We start from the raw sequence: 17834 nt of genomic DNA on the forward strand, positions 1-17834 counted from the left end.
TTTAAAGTGTCCAAGCTTAAGCTATTGCTTTAGATTACCTTTACACTAGAGGCATAATTATGGGACTAATTTTTGTCATAGAGGACTCACTCTCAGTAATAATATTAGGCAAAGAATATAAGCCCAGAGAATTAAAGGCTCTATCTTTCCCCTTGTTGAGAATGAAAATAGTAAAAGAGAATTAGTTGAAAAAGTTAAAACTATAGGATCTGGTCTGTTTAAAGTGTTAGAGGATTGCATATTTATACCGGGGAAAGTTGATAGAATTGTGACTTTAGGTCTGGCAGTCTGTTCACAGTTTAATGTTTATGAATCTTCTTCCAGAGAGCCAATGTCAAAAGACTGTACTATTCAGATGTCTTGGGTGAGGGTGATTCAAAAGAGTTTTTGCATTAACTTCTGCTCTGCATATGACCATTGATGTTCTCCACACCTGCAAGGCATTGTGTTTGCCACTAGCCTACATCTTGCCCCTAAAGCTATTTTATTGGTAATGTAATAAAATTCATTTTAATATTGATTAACTGAACGTTCAGTCCTTATTGAGAATATTAATAATTCAAAGCACATTCACTAGCTATGCTTGCCTGCCTATAATTTATAGGTATTGGCTATTAGTTCAATATTTATTTATTGAATTTACTAGGCAACTATGTGCCAGTCCATGTGCTAGGTAGAGGGATACAAAGACATTTCTATCATGATTATGTTGGTCAGATTAACTTCCCTTTTTCTCCTTCCTACTGATGTCTTTAAAAGTCACTTGACATTTTAAAACCACTGTCTTATTAAAAAAGGAACTGAGATTTTAGGACCTGCTTTGAACCCCCCGGCACAGATAGGCTGTGTTCACTCTGAGATGGGAATCCATTCTCCAAGCAAACCATATGATCCTCAAAATTATTTCATTTTCTCAGTAGTGCAAATTCAGTTCTTGGGCTTTTGTGAGCTTGGGAAGTCTTTGTGCCTTTTTTGAAATCTAAGAACACTTTGCATCCAAAAATGGTCAGGAAAAGGCAAAGATGAGACGTGCATGATCTGAAAGTAGTCACTTGGCTGGAATTTGCTCACTCTTTCTCTGGGACCCCACTCTACACCCTGCCCCATCTTGTCTTTTGGAACTAACCACTCCCTCCTTTGTGCAGGTGGGGGAGCTGCTGGGCATGTGGGGGAGCTGCCTGGCACCCAGCTTTTCCAGGTCTCCAGTTGGGGCAGGGGAAGTCCTTACTGTGGCAAATAGCACAGTGCTTTGCACATAGTCAGTGTTAAATACTTTTTGAATTGAATCCAAATACTTCCTTAAGTAGGCTCCAGTACCTGAATAAAATAAGAAAACAACAATTTGAGTCCATTGACTGGAAAGGAAAATGTGAAAAATACATGAGAATGGAATACAGGCAGGGTTTGAGGTAAACTGGGGGGGGGGGGGGTAATGAGAATGGTTCCTTCTAATTCAAGCTAAGTGCCCTTAGTTCTGATCACTCAGAAAGATAGAAATAAAAAGGTGAGAAGTAAAAGGCCAAAACTATGTCAGGTATAAGATAGAAGGGATGCTCTTCTACAACTTATAACCACTTAGAATCATGTTCATCTAAGGGAGAACTGAAAGTATCACTGTGTGTCCTGGATACACCCATCACGCATAATGCATGCACATGCGTATGTGCTACGCAAGCTAACGTACTCATAATTAGGGAAATCTGTTTTGGAGGGGAGTGGGGCGGGGGGCGGTGTCATGAAAATGGCAGAAGAGTACTGTCTGAACTCAGAAAAGACTTTTTAAAAAAAGATTTTATTTATTTATTCATGAGAGATACAGAGAGAGAGAGAGAGGCAGAGACACAGGCAGAGGGAGAAGCAGGCTCCATGCAGGGAACCTGGCGTGGGACCCGATCCCGGGTCTCCAGGATCACACCCTGGGCCGAAGGCAGGTGCCAAACCGCTGAGCCACGCAGGCGTCCCTAGAAAAGACTTTGACTCAAACTGGCTGTGTTATGTTAATGCATCACTGAAGTGTCTGGGTCTGTATCATTTACCTTTAATGGTCTTTTTTGGAAGCTGCAAGGGGTAGGGGTAGGTAGGCCTGTGGGAAACTAACTCCCTACAATCCTTGTGTTTTGGGTAGGTTTTCTAGCAGGAAACTAAAGAGTAGGATGACCAGTTAAATGTGATGACTCCTAAACCCCTCCAATCAAGGGGGTTGCATGGTTAGTGCAGTTAATCTTCTTAGCTTTATCCACATTAGTCCATATTATTATTCTAAGTGACCGTATCTTAGTATAACAATGTTACTGTGCCAGCAAGGCATTTAGATTTGCTCATTACTTTACCATGGAGATTATAGGAAAATCGATTTGACTTTATATTTAGTATTTTATAGGTCAAAGTTGTCAAAAATTCTGCTTGGTAAAAAGAGCCTTCATGTGCCTACCAATATATGTTGAAGGGTCTGTTTAAATCATTGTCAGGCAGGAATCTAAGCATGAAAAATGGTATGTGTGTCAACAGACAAGATGTAGAATTTCCTTTGGTTTATACTTGAGGCACAGAAACTCCATATGTGGAGGAATTACAAAAAAAAAAAAAAAGGAGGGTCTCTAAGTTGAAAAAAAAAAGTTTTTATACAGGTATACATTTCATGTAAGCTCTGGTTGGCCTAAAATAGTCTCAGTACCTAGGTGAATAGATGTGTTAGGATTCCCATTTTTAGAGGTGGATATTTTTACTTTATTTCCAAAGAACAGGATCTGAGGTCAAGAAAAGTACTAAAAAGATCAGAAAGTGTTTCATCTCACCAGACTGTAGGTTCCTCTTTGTAGCTCGTGGGCCTAGCACAGGGCCTGGCACTTAAGAGGAGCTTGATAAATGTTGACTGGATGAATAAATAAGTAATCATCCGTTTTGATGGTCCACATTATCAAGCAACTGTGATAGTTCTCTCACCTCATTTGGAAGAGGTTTTTATGCTCCAGAACAGAAAATGTTGCAAAAGATGAGCTGTAGGCAGAGAACTAAAGAAATCTAGTGTGAGGTTGTTAAGGTGATGAAAGCTGCAGAAAGATGGATGAGGAATTTGCTTATCAGCTGAGGCCAGTGTATGTCTCACTCTACCTCATCCTTTCTTTTGACCAGAAAAAGCGCGGAGTTTCCAAAATATATGCTCTTCCTTGTTACTTTAAGTGTTTTTTTCAGATAGCCTGACTCCTACCCCCAGAGAACTGGTTTAGTGGGCAAGTTTATTTCACGTCTTACATGGAGAATGAGTTTCACTGTGGGCAATGAAGTGAGTGATACGGATCCAGAGATTAGAGAAAACATAACCACCTCCTTGCAGTTTTGGAAACTCTAAGGAAAGGAAACTCAAGAAAAGCATGTGTGTGAGCTAAGAGGATGGACCATCTCAGTTGGGGGAGAAAGAAGTTGCAAAAACTTCTGTTTCTGATTATGGTTATAACATACTAATACTCTTTTCTTAGCAGGCTCTTTTGAGCCCAGTGGGAGCTGACTAGTGATTTTATATATATAAATATATATAAGTACATATGTATACATATGTATATAAATACATATATATAATGTGTATATAAGTGTATATACAGTACATATTATTGATATTTATTTATAATATACATATTATTTATAATATGTATAATACATATTTTATAAAGAATAAAAGTATTCTTTATATATCTATATACATTACTTTTTTTCCTCCAGTGCTTCATTTAGCTTGAACATCTTTGTCCTCTTCAGTTGTACTGGTGTTACATTTTCAATATTGCAGAGCTGCAGGTGCTGGCGTGTGTGTATATATGACTGGGTAATGGTCTTTTGTTAAGGCGTCCTGAAAATCATGCATTTTCAAAAGAGATGAAAGGGATGAAAATTGCATCACCTTGCCGGGGGCATGCAAGGACTTCTGCGAAATCTCCAAATGTCCAAATGGTTTCAGCTCCTGTAAGCGTCCACAGTCGACAAAGCAGAACTCATCCAGATTCCTCTACTAATTCTGTAGAAGAAAAAGAGGAAGAGTGGCTAGTGAGTCAGCTGCCATCATTAGCAAACATAAACATAATTAGCTTTTAAGCCCAGAAAACTAAAAGAACTTGGAAGTTAATCTCTCTTCTATGTTTATTAGTAGTATTTCCTCATCTTTCTATGGGTTATATATTTTTAAAATGTCACAAAGCATTTGAATAGAGCAGTTCTGTCTATATATAGTGTTGACCAAAAAAGGAGTCACTGAAAATTAAAGCAAACTGGCTTTTTTTTTCTTTTTTTTTTTTTTTTTTTTAGAATTGGGTTCCAAGGAAAACAAAGAAGGGGGCAGAGTTATAAAGGTGGAAGGTTAGGAGTATAGTTTTTATTTAGGTCCTCTGTGCAAAAGAGGGATTGAAGTTAGGTTAACTGGGATTGGTTGTGTATGTAAATGAAGGATTGAAGCTTGTTAAACCGAATTGGCTCCTTTAGAAGTGAAGACCACAGATGATCCAGTTGCCATGGTGAGGAGGAAGTTATGTCCAGGCTGAGGGCCTGTGGCTCGATTAAAAGTTCAAACAGTTCATAGTTTCTCTGCTGAGGATGTGCATAAATTCCTCCTCCCTTATGGCCTCCTAACCTGTTTTAAAGGAGGTTCTCTTAGCTAGACTTGCTTGCTCCATTTTGAAATTTTTTACCTAGTTTGTAATCATCCCTCTAATCAGACCTATGCAGTCAATGTTGCATAGGACAATAAGGACAGACAGGTAAGATGACTTTTTTGGTACAGAGAGAAGCTTACTTACACTTAAAGATACACTATTTTTGGTTAAATTGTCAAAATGTGACTTTTAGGAACTTTCTGTGCTAGAAAATCTGTGTATTCATATTTTTGCCAGGCGAATGTGTTTCATTTCTTTTAAATTACAATGATCATGCATGCTCGTCATTACAAGTTAGCATACGAAAGCAAGTACCCCAAAACGGCTAATATTCTTTCTCCTGGTCCTTACATTTTTCAACTAGGGTTTTTTATCTTTTTTACAAAGTTGAAATAATATTGTATGCATTATTTTCCTCTCCCACACTGTAAGTATTACTTTCAAAATTTGCTTCATTTTACAATTTGTCATGAATATCTCTGTAGGTAGATCTAAACTGGATTTAGCATATTCCTTATAATAGCGGTATAATGTTCCATAATATTATATATATAGTTTATTCAGCCAGTCTTCCCTTATGGGCTTTCAGATTATTTCCAATGCTACAGTAGATCTCCTTGCCAGAGAATTAAAAGAACCCATTTGCGAATCACCCTGTGGATTCAAATGTTCCTGCCAATCAGTGATCTCTAAGTCATCAACACCTTCCGTCAGGAAGACAAGATGACTTTTCACTGTAGAAAGCTCCCTCTCCTCACAGCCCTGGATGACCCATCTCTTGTGGGGGACCCTGGCACCCTAGTCACTCAGTGCTGGTGTTGGTACAGGCTCTGAAAGGAAGATGGTCCAGGGAAGAGAGGGCTTGGAAATGACCAAGCTCCCAAGTAAAGCAGCCTGTTGTTGCTCGTCCTCCTGCACATCTAGTTGTGTTTCTGATCTTAAAATGGTAGTTAATGAATATAACTTTGAAATACTCATGTAAAGGCAGAAGCAGAACTTCCAAAATAGCAGTCAACAGCAAAGAGACCTTGAAATAAACTTGGGGACCAGAATTTCTTCTTCCTTGTTGATGGCCTACTCTATAGGCCACCTTTTGGAAGTTCCCTTTCAATATACAAATTCTAATTCAATACTTCTTTAACATAGACTGTCTTACTAAAAAAGTTTACTCTGTTTAACCTAAGACATATAGCACTGAAGTATTTTAAATAGTGTATCTTAGCATTTTTATATGTATCATTATCTTCAACTTTAAGATTGTGGACCATCAGGCTGGTGATAACCAAGGTATTCATAGAACTGGTCCTCCAGTCTTAGCATAGTAAACTTATTTGTGTGACACAGGGAAATGCTCCAGAAAAATATAAACACTTGATCATGGCTGTGGCATCTCGTGTGCTGTTAATTGGCTGAGGACAGAGTGGAAACCTGAAAATGGGGTCTTTTCCTATCTTGGTGTCAGGTGCTTCTCACAAGCTGTAGAGAAGAGATCTCTAATTGACGTTCATGTATCACGGGGAGGTGGGGGGCTCACTAGATAACCAAACATTCCAGCCAGAAAGGGACACCCATGAAAAGATAGGGAATCTCTCCCTCTCTCTCTCCCTCAAACACACACACACACACACACACACACACACACACACACACACGTACATATGTGATTTTCCCGAAGTAAAAAAGTAACGAAGGGCTGAATCAAAAGTAGCTGTTGTATGTCTGTCTATACATATCGCAGGGATTTGGAAAAATAATTTTGCGGTAAAACCTGCCATCTTGCCTTAAGAGTTAACTGAAACTGGATTTGCATGCCTGTGCCACATTAGCAGCTGGGTGACTTTAGATAAATTATTTAACCTCTCCAAGCCCCAGTTTCCACGTCCATGGAGTGAGAGTTATTCCTTACTACCTTGTAAGATTATTGGGAGGTGTAAAATGAGATAATAGATACGAAAATGTTCATGTTGTATTGAATAAATCTGATTTTCCCTCTTAGGAAACTCAAGAGGTCTTTCAGTAGGAAGATGCTTGGGAGGGTTACAGGGATACACAGAAGGGCAGTGGAGCAAATAAAACCTTGTGAGATGTGAACAATGATGCCAGTAACCAAACATACGGTTTCAGGGTTATGAAGAGTTTCTACATCCTTTATCTCATTAGTTCTTCACAAGAATACTGGGAGTCAGGCTAATATCTTTATACCCATTGTACAGGGGAGGAACGAGACGCAGAGAAATTAAGTGAATTAGCCAGTATCACTTGCAAGCCTGTAATGGAGTGAAGCTCCCTTTGACTAACAGCCCAGCGCTCTTTACTCTGTGCTGTCAATGCCAGACGGTTGGCAAATACTAAACAGCTGGAAGTCTAATGGATTCCAGGACTGTGCCCAAAAAGCTCACGTTGTTCTCACATTTTCCACGGTTCCTGCAAAGATGAGCCTGTTTTGGCCCCAGCCGGGCCTACTCCTGGACTCCTGAAGCCCACACTACGCTCAGTGTGTGTTTCTTGGGTCCTCTGAACCAAAGGACTTGTGTTTCAAATGTGAAACGCACTGTGTTTTGTGACTATTTCACTTCATTTTTTAGCATTTCCTGATTTGAAGTTCACCCATTGGAAAGGGCTCCCATCCAACTACAGGGAAAAGCTTGCTTTGCTTTGTGTAGGTCAAGACTCCCCTATCTCTGCCCGCAAGCACCACAGGTGATGGTCTCTCCATTCCTTGGCTGAGACTCAGCACATTCTGTGGTATGATGTTGCCTGTCCTCATGTGTGTACCTTCTTTCTCCCCTTTGAGAGTACACGTGCCCCCCAAATGGAGACTATATTATTCCTTTGTACTTTGAGTGCCCAGCTGAGAGCCTTGGACTTAATAGGTTCTCAATAAATGCTTGCCGCTGCCGCTGCTGCTGCTTTGGAGATACTATTCAGTGTTGGCTTCTTAGGGAAGATTCTTTAGAAAACCTCATGTGAAAGAGGGTTCATTTTAGAATAAACAGTATCTGCTACTTCTCGGCCTCCCTGTACGGTACATGATTTCCTGAGAATTCTTTCACAGAGACAATTACTAGAAAGATGAAGGAGGCTTGGGGAGGCACTAGTAATGACCATGTCCACCTCAGGGCAAGAAAAGGTAAAACAGCTTCTACTCTCCTAAACACGAACAGGAGGCTGTTGAACATGAGGTCTGATGGAAATGCGCAGCTGTCGCTGGGGGAAAACGCCTTTGGCATAAAGTTGAATTTCTTATTTCTAAAGGGTAGGAGCCCAGTGTGTTTCCTTGGGCCTTACAAGTTACAGTGATTTGATTTCAGCCTGAACGGGCACCACAGACGATTCCGGCAGGCAGGGCCTCTACAGGAGTGGCCAAACAAGTCTGTTTTCATTTCCTTCCAAGCCCTAGTTTGGCGGATCCATCCACAGAGAAATAGAACAAAAGAGAAGAGATTACTGCACCCTAAAGCATCCAAGTGGCTTATTCGGCTCAGGGGTTATTTATAGCAAGCTGGCTCACACTGAGCCCTTCCTGCTGTATTCAGGGAGTGTGGGAATGTGCTAATGGAAGCTTTGGGACCCTAACAGTAGACATAGGTGCAGGGTGTGATCGGTGATTGGATTCTCAAGCCTGTTGTGGCTTTGGTCTGGCCATGCCTTTCAGCACCACTGTGAGCATTTACCTCAAAATAGGCTCAGCCTCTTCCTCACGTGCACGTTCTATTTGCAGATGTTGCTATGAGGACAGATAGATCCGAGATGACTGATGTGGAGTCTGTGGTCAACAATTTTGCGTCCTCAGCCAGGACGGGCCGCCGGAACGCCGTGCCAGACATCCAGGGCTCAGCTGGGACAGGCGGATCCTCAGAGTTGCCCCTCAGCCTGGAGGCCCTCTCCGTGAAGGAAGGTAACACGCAAACTGTCCTCAAACCAGCAGGCCTCTCTCCTTGAGCAGTCCTTTCCTCTGGAACAGTCTCTCTTCCAACTAGTTATAAGTGCTCTTTTTTTTCTTATATGTTGACTAAGATCTCTCAGCTTTGTTTAGGGCTAAGACAGTTTTTAGGCTTTCTGAGAGTGAGTATCTCTCTTGATGTGTGTGTGCAAGCTGGACATTCAGGTAGTGGCTGGGCATGTGCAGTCATGCATAGTGCTAGTGATTGGGAGGAAGACGTGAACAAATATAATCCCTTCCCTCAATAAACTTAGAAATTTATCGAGAAACATTCAGAAATGAAATCATTTTCCTCCTGTCATCCATCAGTCAACCACTTGGGAAGCTCGTGCTTCGCTATAGTATTCTGTAAGCCCTTCTATTTCTCATATCTAAGAAGAAGGTTATTATGAATTAAAGATGAGGACTTTAAGGTATTTGTTTAAAAGGTGACCATTCTTCAGTGGAAAAAGTTGAATTAAGGAAAAAGGGGAGCTGTCAAATCAATGAAAGAAAATCTTGGGTTTTTCTCCCCGTTGCTTACATACAGTTCATATAGTTTCCAGAGTATAGTCTTTGGGAAATAAATACAATGATCCTAACAGAGAATTAACTTCAATTAAATTTTAAAGAAGACTTTTTATTTAAAAACAGTCATGGGGGTTAAAGAAACCTTTAGTTCCAAGTCATCACCAAAATACCTGTGCCTTGTGCCCCATTTTAGACGCCAAGGTGGACTTTAGGATGGGTGTAGAAATTTATTCCTGCTGCCAATGAGGCCAGAGTGAGCCAGCAGCTTCTGCACATCTACTCTACTCACGTAGGTCCCAGAAGAAGGCTCTTAGTCCTTTGCTTTAGAACACTTTTTGTAGCCTGGCAGTTACAAGTGTTTCTGGTATGATCCCTGTGATTTAAGTATGTCTTTGTTTAGCCAGAGACACCTCACCTTTTCCCAGAGGTCGTTGCATTTCTTATGCGAGACCCTACAGGTAATAGCAAAAAAGTACGTACACACACACAAACTAGTATGAGATGGAAAAAGGGAAAGAAAGAAAATTTTTTAAAAAATGTGTGTCATGGTTTTGGTCTTTTCAGTTTGAAAGTGGAATGTGGCTAGCAGAACACGGTGCTACTTCTGAGGGGCCATCCTCAACCAGTGACGTGGAGAAGCTAAGTTACTTATCCGTATGAACAGGCCTAATTAAAGTTTATATACCCCAAACACGCACCCAAAACCGTGATGCTTGTTGACATTACCTAGTTGAACAAAAGAGAAAAAACACACGGTAGGAGATTTAGTAGCCTTCGCCGCTTTGTTTTGGTCACTAGAAAAACCATTGTCTGAAAGAATGTTGTTACTAGTTTTATGTTATTACAGCATAAAAATGTAACTAAGTAAATTTGAAGATTTAATTGACTTTATTAAGGGATTCATGAATCAGGTGGCTTCCCATCCAGCAAATAGAGGGGAGCTCTGAGGAGTTGTGCAAGATGGAAAGTTCTTATCAGTAGGAGGCTGGGGCAGGAAAGTTACCAGCAAAAGAAAATAAAGGATTGTTTCAAGCGAGGTCCCATTCCCTTAGGGGGAAGAGCAAAGGGGTTATTAGGTGGATTATTTGGTGGTTATTAGGTGAGTTCCCTCAGCTCTGTCCTCTTTGGTTTCTGTTTTTGTTGTTGTTGATAAATATTTTAAGTGGGAAGAACTCTAGGATCTCAGATGTCTTGCATCCTGCGTGAAATTCACCTGTCTGGAATTGGCCTAGCTCATCATCTGCCTTAATCTATGTCTTATACATTAATAATCACGATAGGGAGGATAATGATGCCCGATAGCATATCAGCAAGAAGCAACAGAGGGTGGCAGGTATAAATGTCACAGAGGGCCTTTTCTTAAGTCCCTCCGTCACTATGTATTGGATCCATCGTTCATTATAGTGCCCACCAAGTGCTAAGCACTATTCTAAAACCTATCGGCATAGTAAAGTCTTGTTGTCATGGATCTTGTATCTCCAGTGCGAGGGGTAGGTTATAAACAAGTGATGGGTTCTAGCAGAGATTAAGTAGGATGTTAAGGTAGAGTTACTTCGTGGCTTTAGCCTGAGAAGTTAGGGCAGCCCTAACTGAAACCGGAAGGACAATGGGGTGTTTTGAATCACAACTGAAGGAAGCAGCAGACACAGGAAGGTCAGAGGTAAGGGTGGTCTTTGCAGAAGGAGCAGCTAGTAAAAAGCTCTGAGAATGGACATGCCTCCAAATCCTTTGTCTCTTTCCCTGACCCTCGCCACATCACTCCTCTATTTCAAGATCACAGATGACATTGTCCCTGATGACATCAGTGGTCCATTCTTGGTCTCCAACCTGTGATCTCTTGGTTGGCAGTTTTGTCATGTTGGATTGTGCCCTTCTTCCCTGGGCTTCCTGGACACTCCACTCTCCTGGTTTTCTTCCTGCTTCACTGGCTCTTCCTCCCTATGCTGTTGTGTTTTTTGTTGTTGTTGTTTGTTTTGTTTGCTGTTGTGTTTTTTTTTTCATATCCCTTATCTCTTAATGAATTAGATGGTACCAGAACTCAGTCTTTTGACATCTTCTCTATCAGTGTTCCCTCCTCTTGAGATATCATTCAGTTTCACTGGGATAATATCATCTTCCTGATTACTCACAGATTTGTTATCTCTAGCCGGAAGCTCCTCTGAGTTCACACTCCTAAATCCATCTGCCTACTTGACCTCTCGACTTGGCTATCTAGCAGGAATCTCAAACTTAGGGGTAATAAAGAGACTCCAGACATTCTCCCTGATGCCTGCTCTTCCTGCCTGTTCCCTATCTTGGGGAATGGTAGTTTCACACTTCTAGTTGCTAGAGCCAAAACCTTGGAATCATCCTTGTCTAAGGATGAGAGACATATCATTAATTTTATCATTCAAATTTACGTCTAATTTATCAGCAAAAATTGTCAGCTCTACTTTCACATTTGTCCAAATAGCTGCCATTTCTCACTTAAAAGATCTGGTCACTTGGTACCTCTCTGACTCCTCCCTCTGCTCTTTTTCCTCCATACTGGTTCCCACTCCCTGCACATTGATGCCTTTGACCTTGCAGTTCCCTCAGTTTGGGTTGCTGTCTCCATGCTACCGGCATAGCTCACCCCTCACCTTCTCAGATCTTCACTCGCATGCCCCTCCTCCCCGGCCAATCCTATCTAAAATCCCAACCTCCAGGCCCCAAGACCTCTTGACAACTCCTATTCTTAAATTTCCTCCATAGCACTTAGGACTCCTCACTTGCCACACATTTTACTTGTTTTGTTTGTTTCCCATATCCCTCATCAGAAGTCTTCTAAGGGCTGGATTTTTTTTTTTTCACTGCTTGGTACATAATACATGCTTAATAAATATTTTCTGAATGAAAGTTGAAGACCTGAATAGAGTCCATGAGATTTAACTTCAGAGATACCAGTGATAATTTCGGTAAGCACTTTTGGGGAAGCAACAGAGACTTAATATTTTCATTTAAAAGGGAGACACAGAAGATGATCCATTTTGAAGGATAAAAGACAAGACAGTGTGTGGAAGAACTGTGGTTGAAAGAAGGCCTTTGTTAGTGTGAAGTTGATGGTGACTTGAGGAAGTGAGGAGTCAAGAGAAAGGGAAAGTCCAGTGAAAGAGGGGAAGGATGATAGTCAGAGTCAGCTTCCTGATGAGGCAGGAATAGATAGGATCCCCGATCATGAAAGAGTAGACCTGGGAGTCTGAGCAGCACCAGGACCGGCTCCAAAGGTGCGCGGCAAATGTGGTTGCACAGGGCCCTGGGCTCAGAAGAGATTCGCACTTGGTGTCATGCTCTACTGTTGCTGTCTTGAAGTTTTCCATGTTCTTTGAACAAGGGGTGCTGCATTTTCACTTTGCTCTGGGCTCGGATAAATTGTGTAGCCAGTCCCAAGGAGCGCTTTTTCCATTGCCATGGGAGGGAAGGTAGAAGGAATACATACAGACCATGGGGTTTTAGAGGTCTGGTGGCAGATAGTTGAGGCAGTTTTATCCGATGGCTTGAATTGTTTTGCTTTTTCTTTCCTGTGAAATAGAAAGTGAGATCATCTCCTAAGAGCAAAGGAGTTAGGAAGTGTGAGAAGTAGGAGAGAGAGTGATGCACTATAGAGAGGTCATTAAGGGGGATGGGCTGTGGAACCCCTTGGCAAGGTCCAAATTGTGTCTCCATCACTTCCTAGCTCTGTGACTTGGAGCAAGTCAGTTAACCTATTTGTGCCTTGATGGACTAATCTATAAGTGGAAATTGTAATAATACCTCCTCAAGATACTGCCTGGCATGTAACTATTCTGGAGAATAGGAGAGCAACGTAACTAGGGGCATGTGGATTCCCAGAACTACCCATATTTCTTTTCTTTGTGTAAGGTCTAGATTGAGGGCAAAGCGTGTCTGGTTCAAGGAGAAAATGATCAGGGCACATTACAGAAATCCTGTTTCATCCCAGTTATAGTATGAAATATAGTTCACTATATTCTATAAGTGGATGAAATTATGTATTTATTTTTTTAGATGTAAAAAAGAAAAATGAAGAAACAGCACAAAGTTGCTTGGAAAAGCCAAAGAAAGAAGAAAAATGAAGGCTTGGAAACTCTCAAACGTACTGAATCTCTGTACATTGAAAGACTTAGTGGCTCTGCTTCCTTGAGATGTTTGATCTGGTGGTAACTATGGTAACATTGCAATTCTAAGCAACATGTGTATATTAGATAATTTTGTTGTGAAGCTACTCACTTGGAATGCATCCATGATGTACAATGTAGGTTATTAAAAGGCATATTATTTCCAGATTGCACCCAACAAAAGGTTAAGAATGTATGTCACTTAAATACATATCATTATCTATAAACCCAACAAAATCCACTGCTCTCTCTTTTGAATTTACTTAGCCAGATGTATTTTTAATTCCATTTTTATGGTAATGGGTAAATTATTACTTGGTAAATATAAAGCAAACACCATTCATTTAAAACTTTATGGAATTTATAGGACATAGTGTTTTTTTGATGAGAAGGAATAATAGTCTGAAAGACATAGAGAATATTTGTTTTTAACCAAAAATGCACCACTTTCCCACCACCCTAAAGTGATTTGGAAAAATTGCAAAAGTTTGACAACCTAAATATCTCTAGTATGTTTCTGCTTGATGCGTTTTGCTTCTAGTCTATGCATACTGTGATTTTTTTCATGTGGACTCTTAACACAAAATTTGTGACAAATTGTTTATATGGAACATGCCTATTAAATGAATTTAGCTGTCTTCCTTAACTTTGGTGTATGTGTGTGCATATGTTTTTCTTTTATATGAATTACACAAAACACTTTACCGGTTCTTTTATACTGTCTTTTCTTATTCTTAGGGCTTTTTGTGTATTGTGATTTGTTTCTAAAACTATTTCCTCAGGAATGCAGACCTTAATTTTTATATATTTCCTAAAGTAGTTAACACATAAATATTTAGTGAAAGTTATAGATAGAAATAGCAAAATACTTGCTTTTAATATATATTTAAGTATATATTTTAAAAGGAACAAAAACAAAACCAAAGTTTTAGTAAATTTTGATTTATTAGACATCTAGAAAAATAATAAAATTCTGAATTTCTAAAAAATGGACAAATGAATTTATTTTCATTTTCAGATATATATGCATGCAGTTATATTTTATTTGATTGTTGACTTAGGCCATGTCTGTATACAGTAATCAAATAAACTCTTCACTGTTCAAGAAACTTGGTGCTAAAACAAGTCTTAATTTTATCTCCTAAAGTATACTAACTGAAAAATGGCAACACATTTTAAAGGGGGAAGTTAATAAACTTTGCAGTATAGATCACCTCCTACTTACTATTTCATTGACAAAGTCTAACTTAATATCTTGCATACAGCAAGGAGGGTAGATTTCAAAGCACCTGATTGTTTTCTCAATACAAAATTTTTAAATAAAAGAATCTAAATTAATATCTTAGATGTAGCACTGAATTAATATTAATTAAATTAATATTCAATAAAATATATTACAGAGAGTGACAATTTGGCCTCATAGAGACATTTGGCAACGTCTAGAGACATTTAACTGATAACTAGAGTGGGGCCCGAGGAGAGAAAGCGCTACTGGCATCTAGTGGGCAGAGACTAGGGATGCTGCTAACCTGGCCAGCATCCTGTAGTCCTGTGGGCAGGCCCTCACAGCAAAGGATTATCTGGCGATGCCTGTCGGTAGTGCTGAGCTTGAGAAACCTTGGAGTAGAGTTAAGCTGTTAAACACGTGGATTTTTTTTTTTTTGTATTAAGCATTAGTACTTTATTGCCTACAGATTGTCAGATCATTCTTATTGTCCAAATGTTTAGCATTTATACAATAATTTCTTTTTTTGGCCTGTGTGAATGAATTCTACACATTGTGTATTCATTATAAAAACATGATGGCAAACATCCGATGGAGTCTCAGAGTTCCCCTGTTTTCTTAAATTTATAAAGGTTAACTTTCTGAAATAATTGTTGTTCATTTCCCTCATTCTTTTTTTTAAGTTTTGTTTAAATTCCAGTTAGTTAACACATACTGTAGTATTAGTTTCAACAATATAGTGATTCAGCGTTTCCGTACAATACTCTGTGCTCTTCACAAATGCCCTCCTTAATCCCCATCCCCTATTTCACCCGTCCCCCACCCACCTCCCCTCTGGTGACCATCAGTTCGTTCTCTGTAGTTAACAGTCTGTTTCTTGCTTTGCCTTCCTCTCTCTTTTCCCCTTTGTTCATTTGTTTTGTTTCTTAAATTCCACGTATGAATGAAATAATATGGTATTTGTCTTTCTCTGGTTTATTTTGCTTAGCATAATACTCTTTAGCTCCATCTTTGTCATTGCAAATGGTAAGATTTCATTCCTTTCATGGCTAAGTACTATTCCATTTTATACATTAAATATACTTATATAAATATAAATAAATTTTATATAATTATATATATATATAATAAATATAGCACATCTTCTTTGGGCTGTTACCATAATGCTGCTATAAACATTGGGGTGCATGTATCCCTTTGAATTAGTATTTTTGTATTCTTTGGGTAAATACCTAGTAGTGCAATTGCTGAATCATAGGGTAGTTCTATTTTTAACTTTTGAGGAAACACTGCACTGTTTTCCACGGTGGCTGCACCAGCTTGCATTTCCCGCTGGCCGCACCAGTGCAAGAGGGGTCCCATTTCTCCACATCCTCACCAACACCTGTTGCTTCTTGTTGATTTTAGCCATTCTGACCAGTGTGAGGTGATATTGTAGTTTTGATTTGTATTCCCCTGGTGATCTGTGATGTTGAGCACCTTTTCATGTCTCTTGGCCATTTGTATGTCTTCTTCGGAAAAATGTCTATTCGTGCCTTCTGCCCATTTTAAAATTGGATTATTTGGTTTATGGGTGTTGAGTTTTATAAGCATGTGGGTTTTGGATCCATATGACTTGAATTTGCATTCTAGCTCTGGTACTCACTAGCTGCATGATCTTGGGCAATTTACATAATCCTCTGTAGAATGGTATTGACAATAGTACATATCTTATAGGGTGAGTGGAAGTATAAATGAGACAGTATATATAAAACACTTGACGAATGCCTGGTAAATAATATTTATTCAATAAATATTGGCCATCATCATCATCACTTTTATTCCAGATGCTTTTGCCATTATTCTCTGGTAGTGGAGGTGCTGGGCAGCTGGATTTGTTAATTTGGCTATTTTCTGCCTTCCTCTGTGTTTTCACAGACATTCCCAGTTCTTGGTGCTGGGAGAAGACAGTAAAATAATGGAAATTGAAGATTCATAGTAATTACCACATTAGTGCCAGTTCAGATGTGCTAATGAGCTCCTGACAGGTGATGAGTATTATCCTTTAACAATGAGTCACCTCACTAATGTTTTATGACAGTTACTGCAACAAAACAGAATTTCGAGTATTTAAATTAGTGACTATGCTATGAAAATGTAGAAGAAAAAAATTAACAGCTCTTTGGTCCTAGTATTATATAATATTTTTCTCTCCTTTAGAATTAGAAGACAAGAAATGAAGCCATGTCCTTCCTCACTATTGCTGGTTATAACACACATTCCAAATGTACATCCTAAATCACTTATTCATCACAATGCACACATACATGTCCCATTATATACATATTTATAAGTATTTTGCATTACAGAAGGTACCCAGCTTGTTGAATATTTTCTAATGAAAGGATTTTTTTCAGAGATGGAATCCAGACAAAGGAGAATGAGAGGTCAGTTATAAAGACAAAATTGAATTTGCCCACCAACTTTTTGAAAAAAAAAAAAATCAAGCTCTTTTGGGAGAACTTTTGCTGTTTTGTCAAAGACGGTGTCAACAAAACTATCTAGCTGGGGCTCATTAAAGCACGTCTCCAAGCCTATTTTTGTCATTGTCTATTTACAAGCCACTTGCTTTAGTCAATAGCTGTAAAGTCTTAATTAATACTGTCAGATAAACCAGGACAAGAGGGAATGATAAAGCTACAAAGTGGTTATTTGGAAACTTGGCTATGAAAGAGGAGAAAACAGAACAAAAAAGCCTTCTGTGCTAAGAGATCTTTTTGTGATCTGGGCTGGAAAGGTTGGAACTGTCTCAGAATGGGAGTGACTACAGAGCAAGACGTCTTAGTTGCAAAAGGAAATGGTTTTGCTAGCTTAGGTGGCTTTGGCCAGTTGGGGCAGAGGATGGTGGTAGAGAGGGGGGACGGGGGAGAAGGAGAGAAAGAGAAGAGTTACCAAAGCACACTAGCCTATTGCCTTATCCATGAAACCTGACACTTCAAATTCAAATTACAGTTCTGCCATTTGCTGTCAAGACTTTGTTGTTTACTCTCTGTGCTTCAATTTCGTCCAATGTGTAAAATGGCGAATTATGGGAATATGCATGAACACTAGGAAAGTGCTAAGGAAAGTGCCTGATACAAAGACAAGCTGTTATCATTATTTTTATGTTTATCTTTAGTCTTAAATTTTATTTTAAAGGATCACCTTCATTGTCGTCTGTAATCAACTTAGAAGATGGCCACCCATTTGGTCAGATTGATTGATTCTTTAGCAGTTGAAGCATTTAAAATGACAGTTTTTACTCTAAATATATATATATTTAAGATTTTATTTATTTATTCATGAGAGACACACAGAGAGGGCCAGAGACACAGGCAGAGAGAGAGAAGCAAGCTCCCTGCAGG

General features: G+C 39.4%; 1 protein-coding gene across 12 annotated transcripts in view; it reads left to right on the forward strand.

The window, feature by feature from the left end:
• PKIB (cAMP-dependent protein kinase inhibitor beta) overlaps positions 1–13872 on the forward strand; it is a 196969-nt gene extending 183097 nt beyond the window's left edge. For all 12 annotated transcript variants that reach the window (XM_041741873.1, XM_041741912.1, XM_041741857.1 and 9 more), the window contains 2 exons: positions 8362–8538; positions 13117–13872. In XM_041741873.1, the coding sequence (XP_041597807.1) occupies positions 8362–8538; positions 13117–13184 (245 nt within the window). In that variant the 3' untranslated portion in view covers positions 13185–13872. The remainder of the gene's footprint in view (positions 1–8361; positions 8539–13116) is intronic.
• The last annotated feature ends 3962 nt before the right edge of the window (positions 13873–17834 follow it).

The sequence above is a fragment of the Vulpes lagopus genome, chromosome 2 (genome assembly GCF_018345385.1).
Source record: "Vulpes lagopus strain Blue_001 chromosome 2, ASM1834538v1, whole genome shotgun sequence".
In the NCBI taxonomy this organism is placed as follows: Eukaryota; Metazoa; Chordata; class Mammalia; order Carnivora; family Canidae; genus Vulpes; species Vulpes lagopus.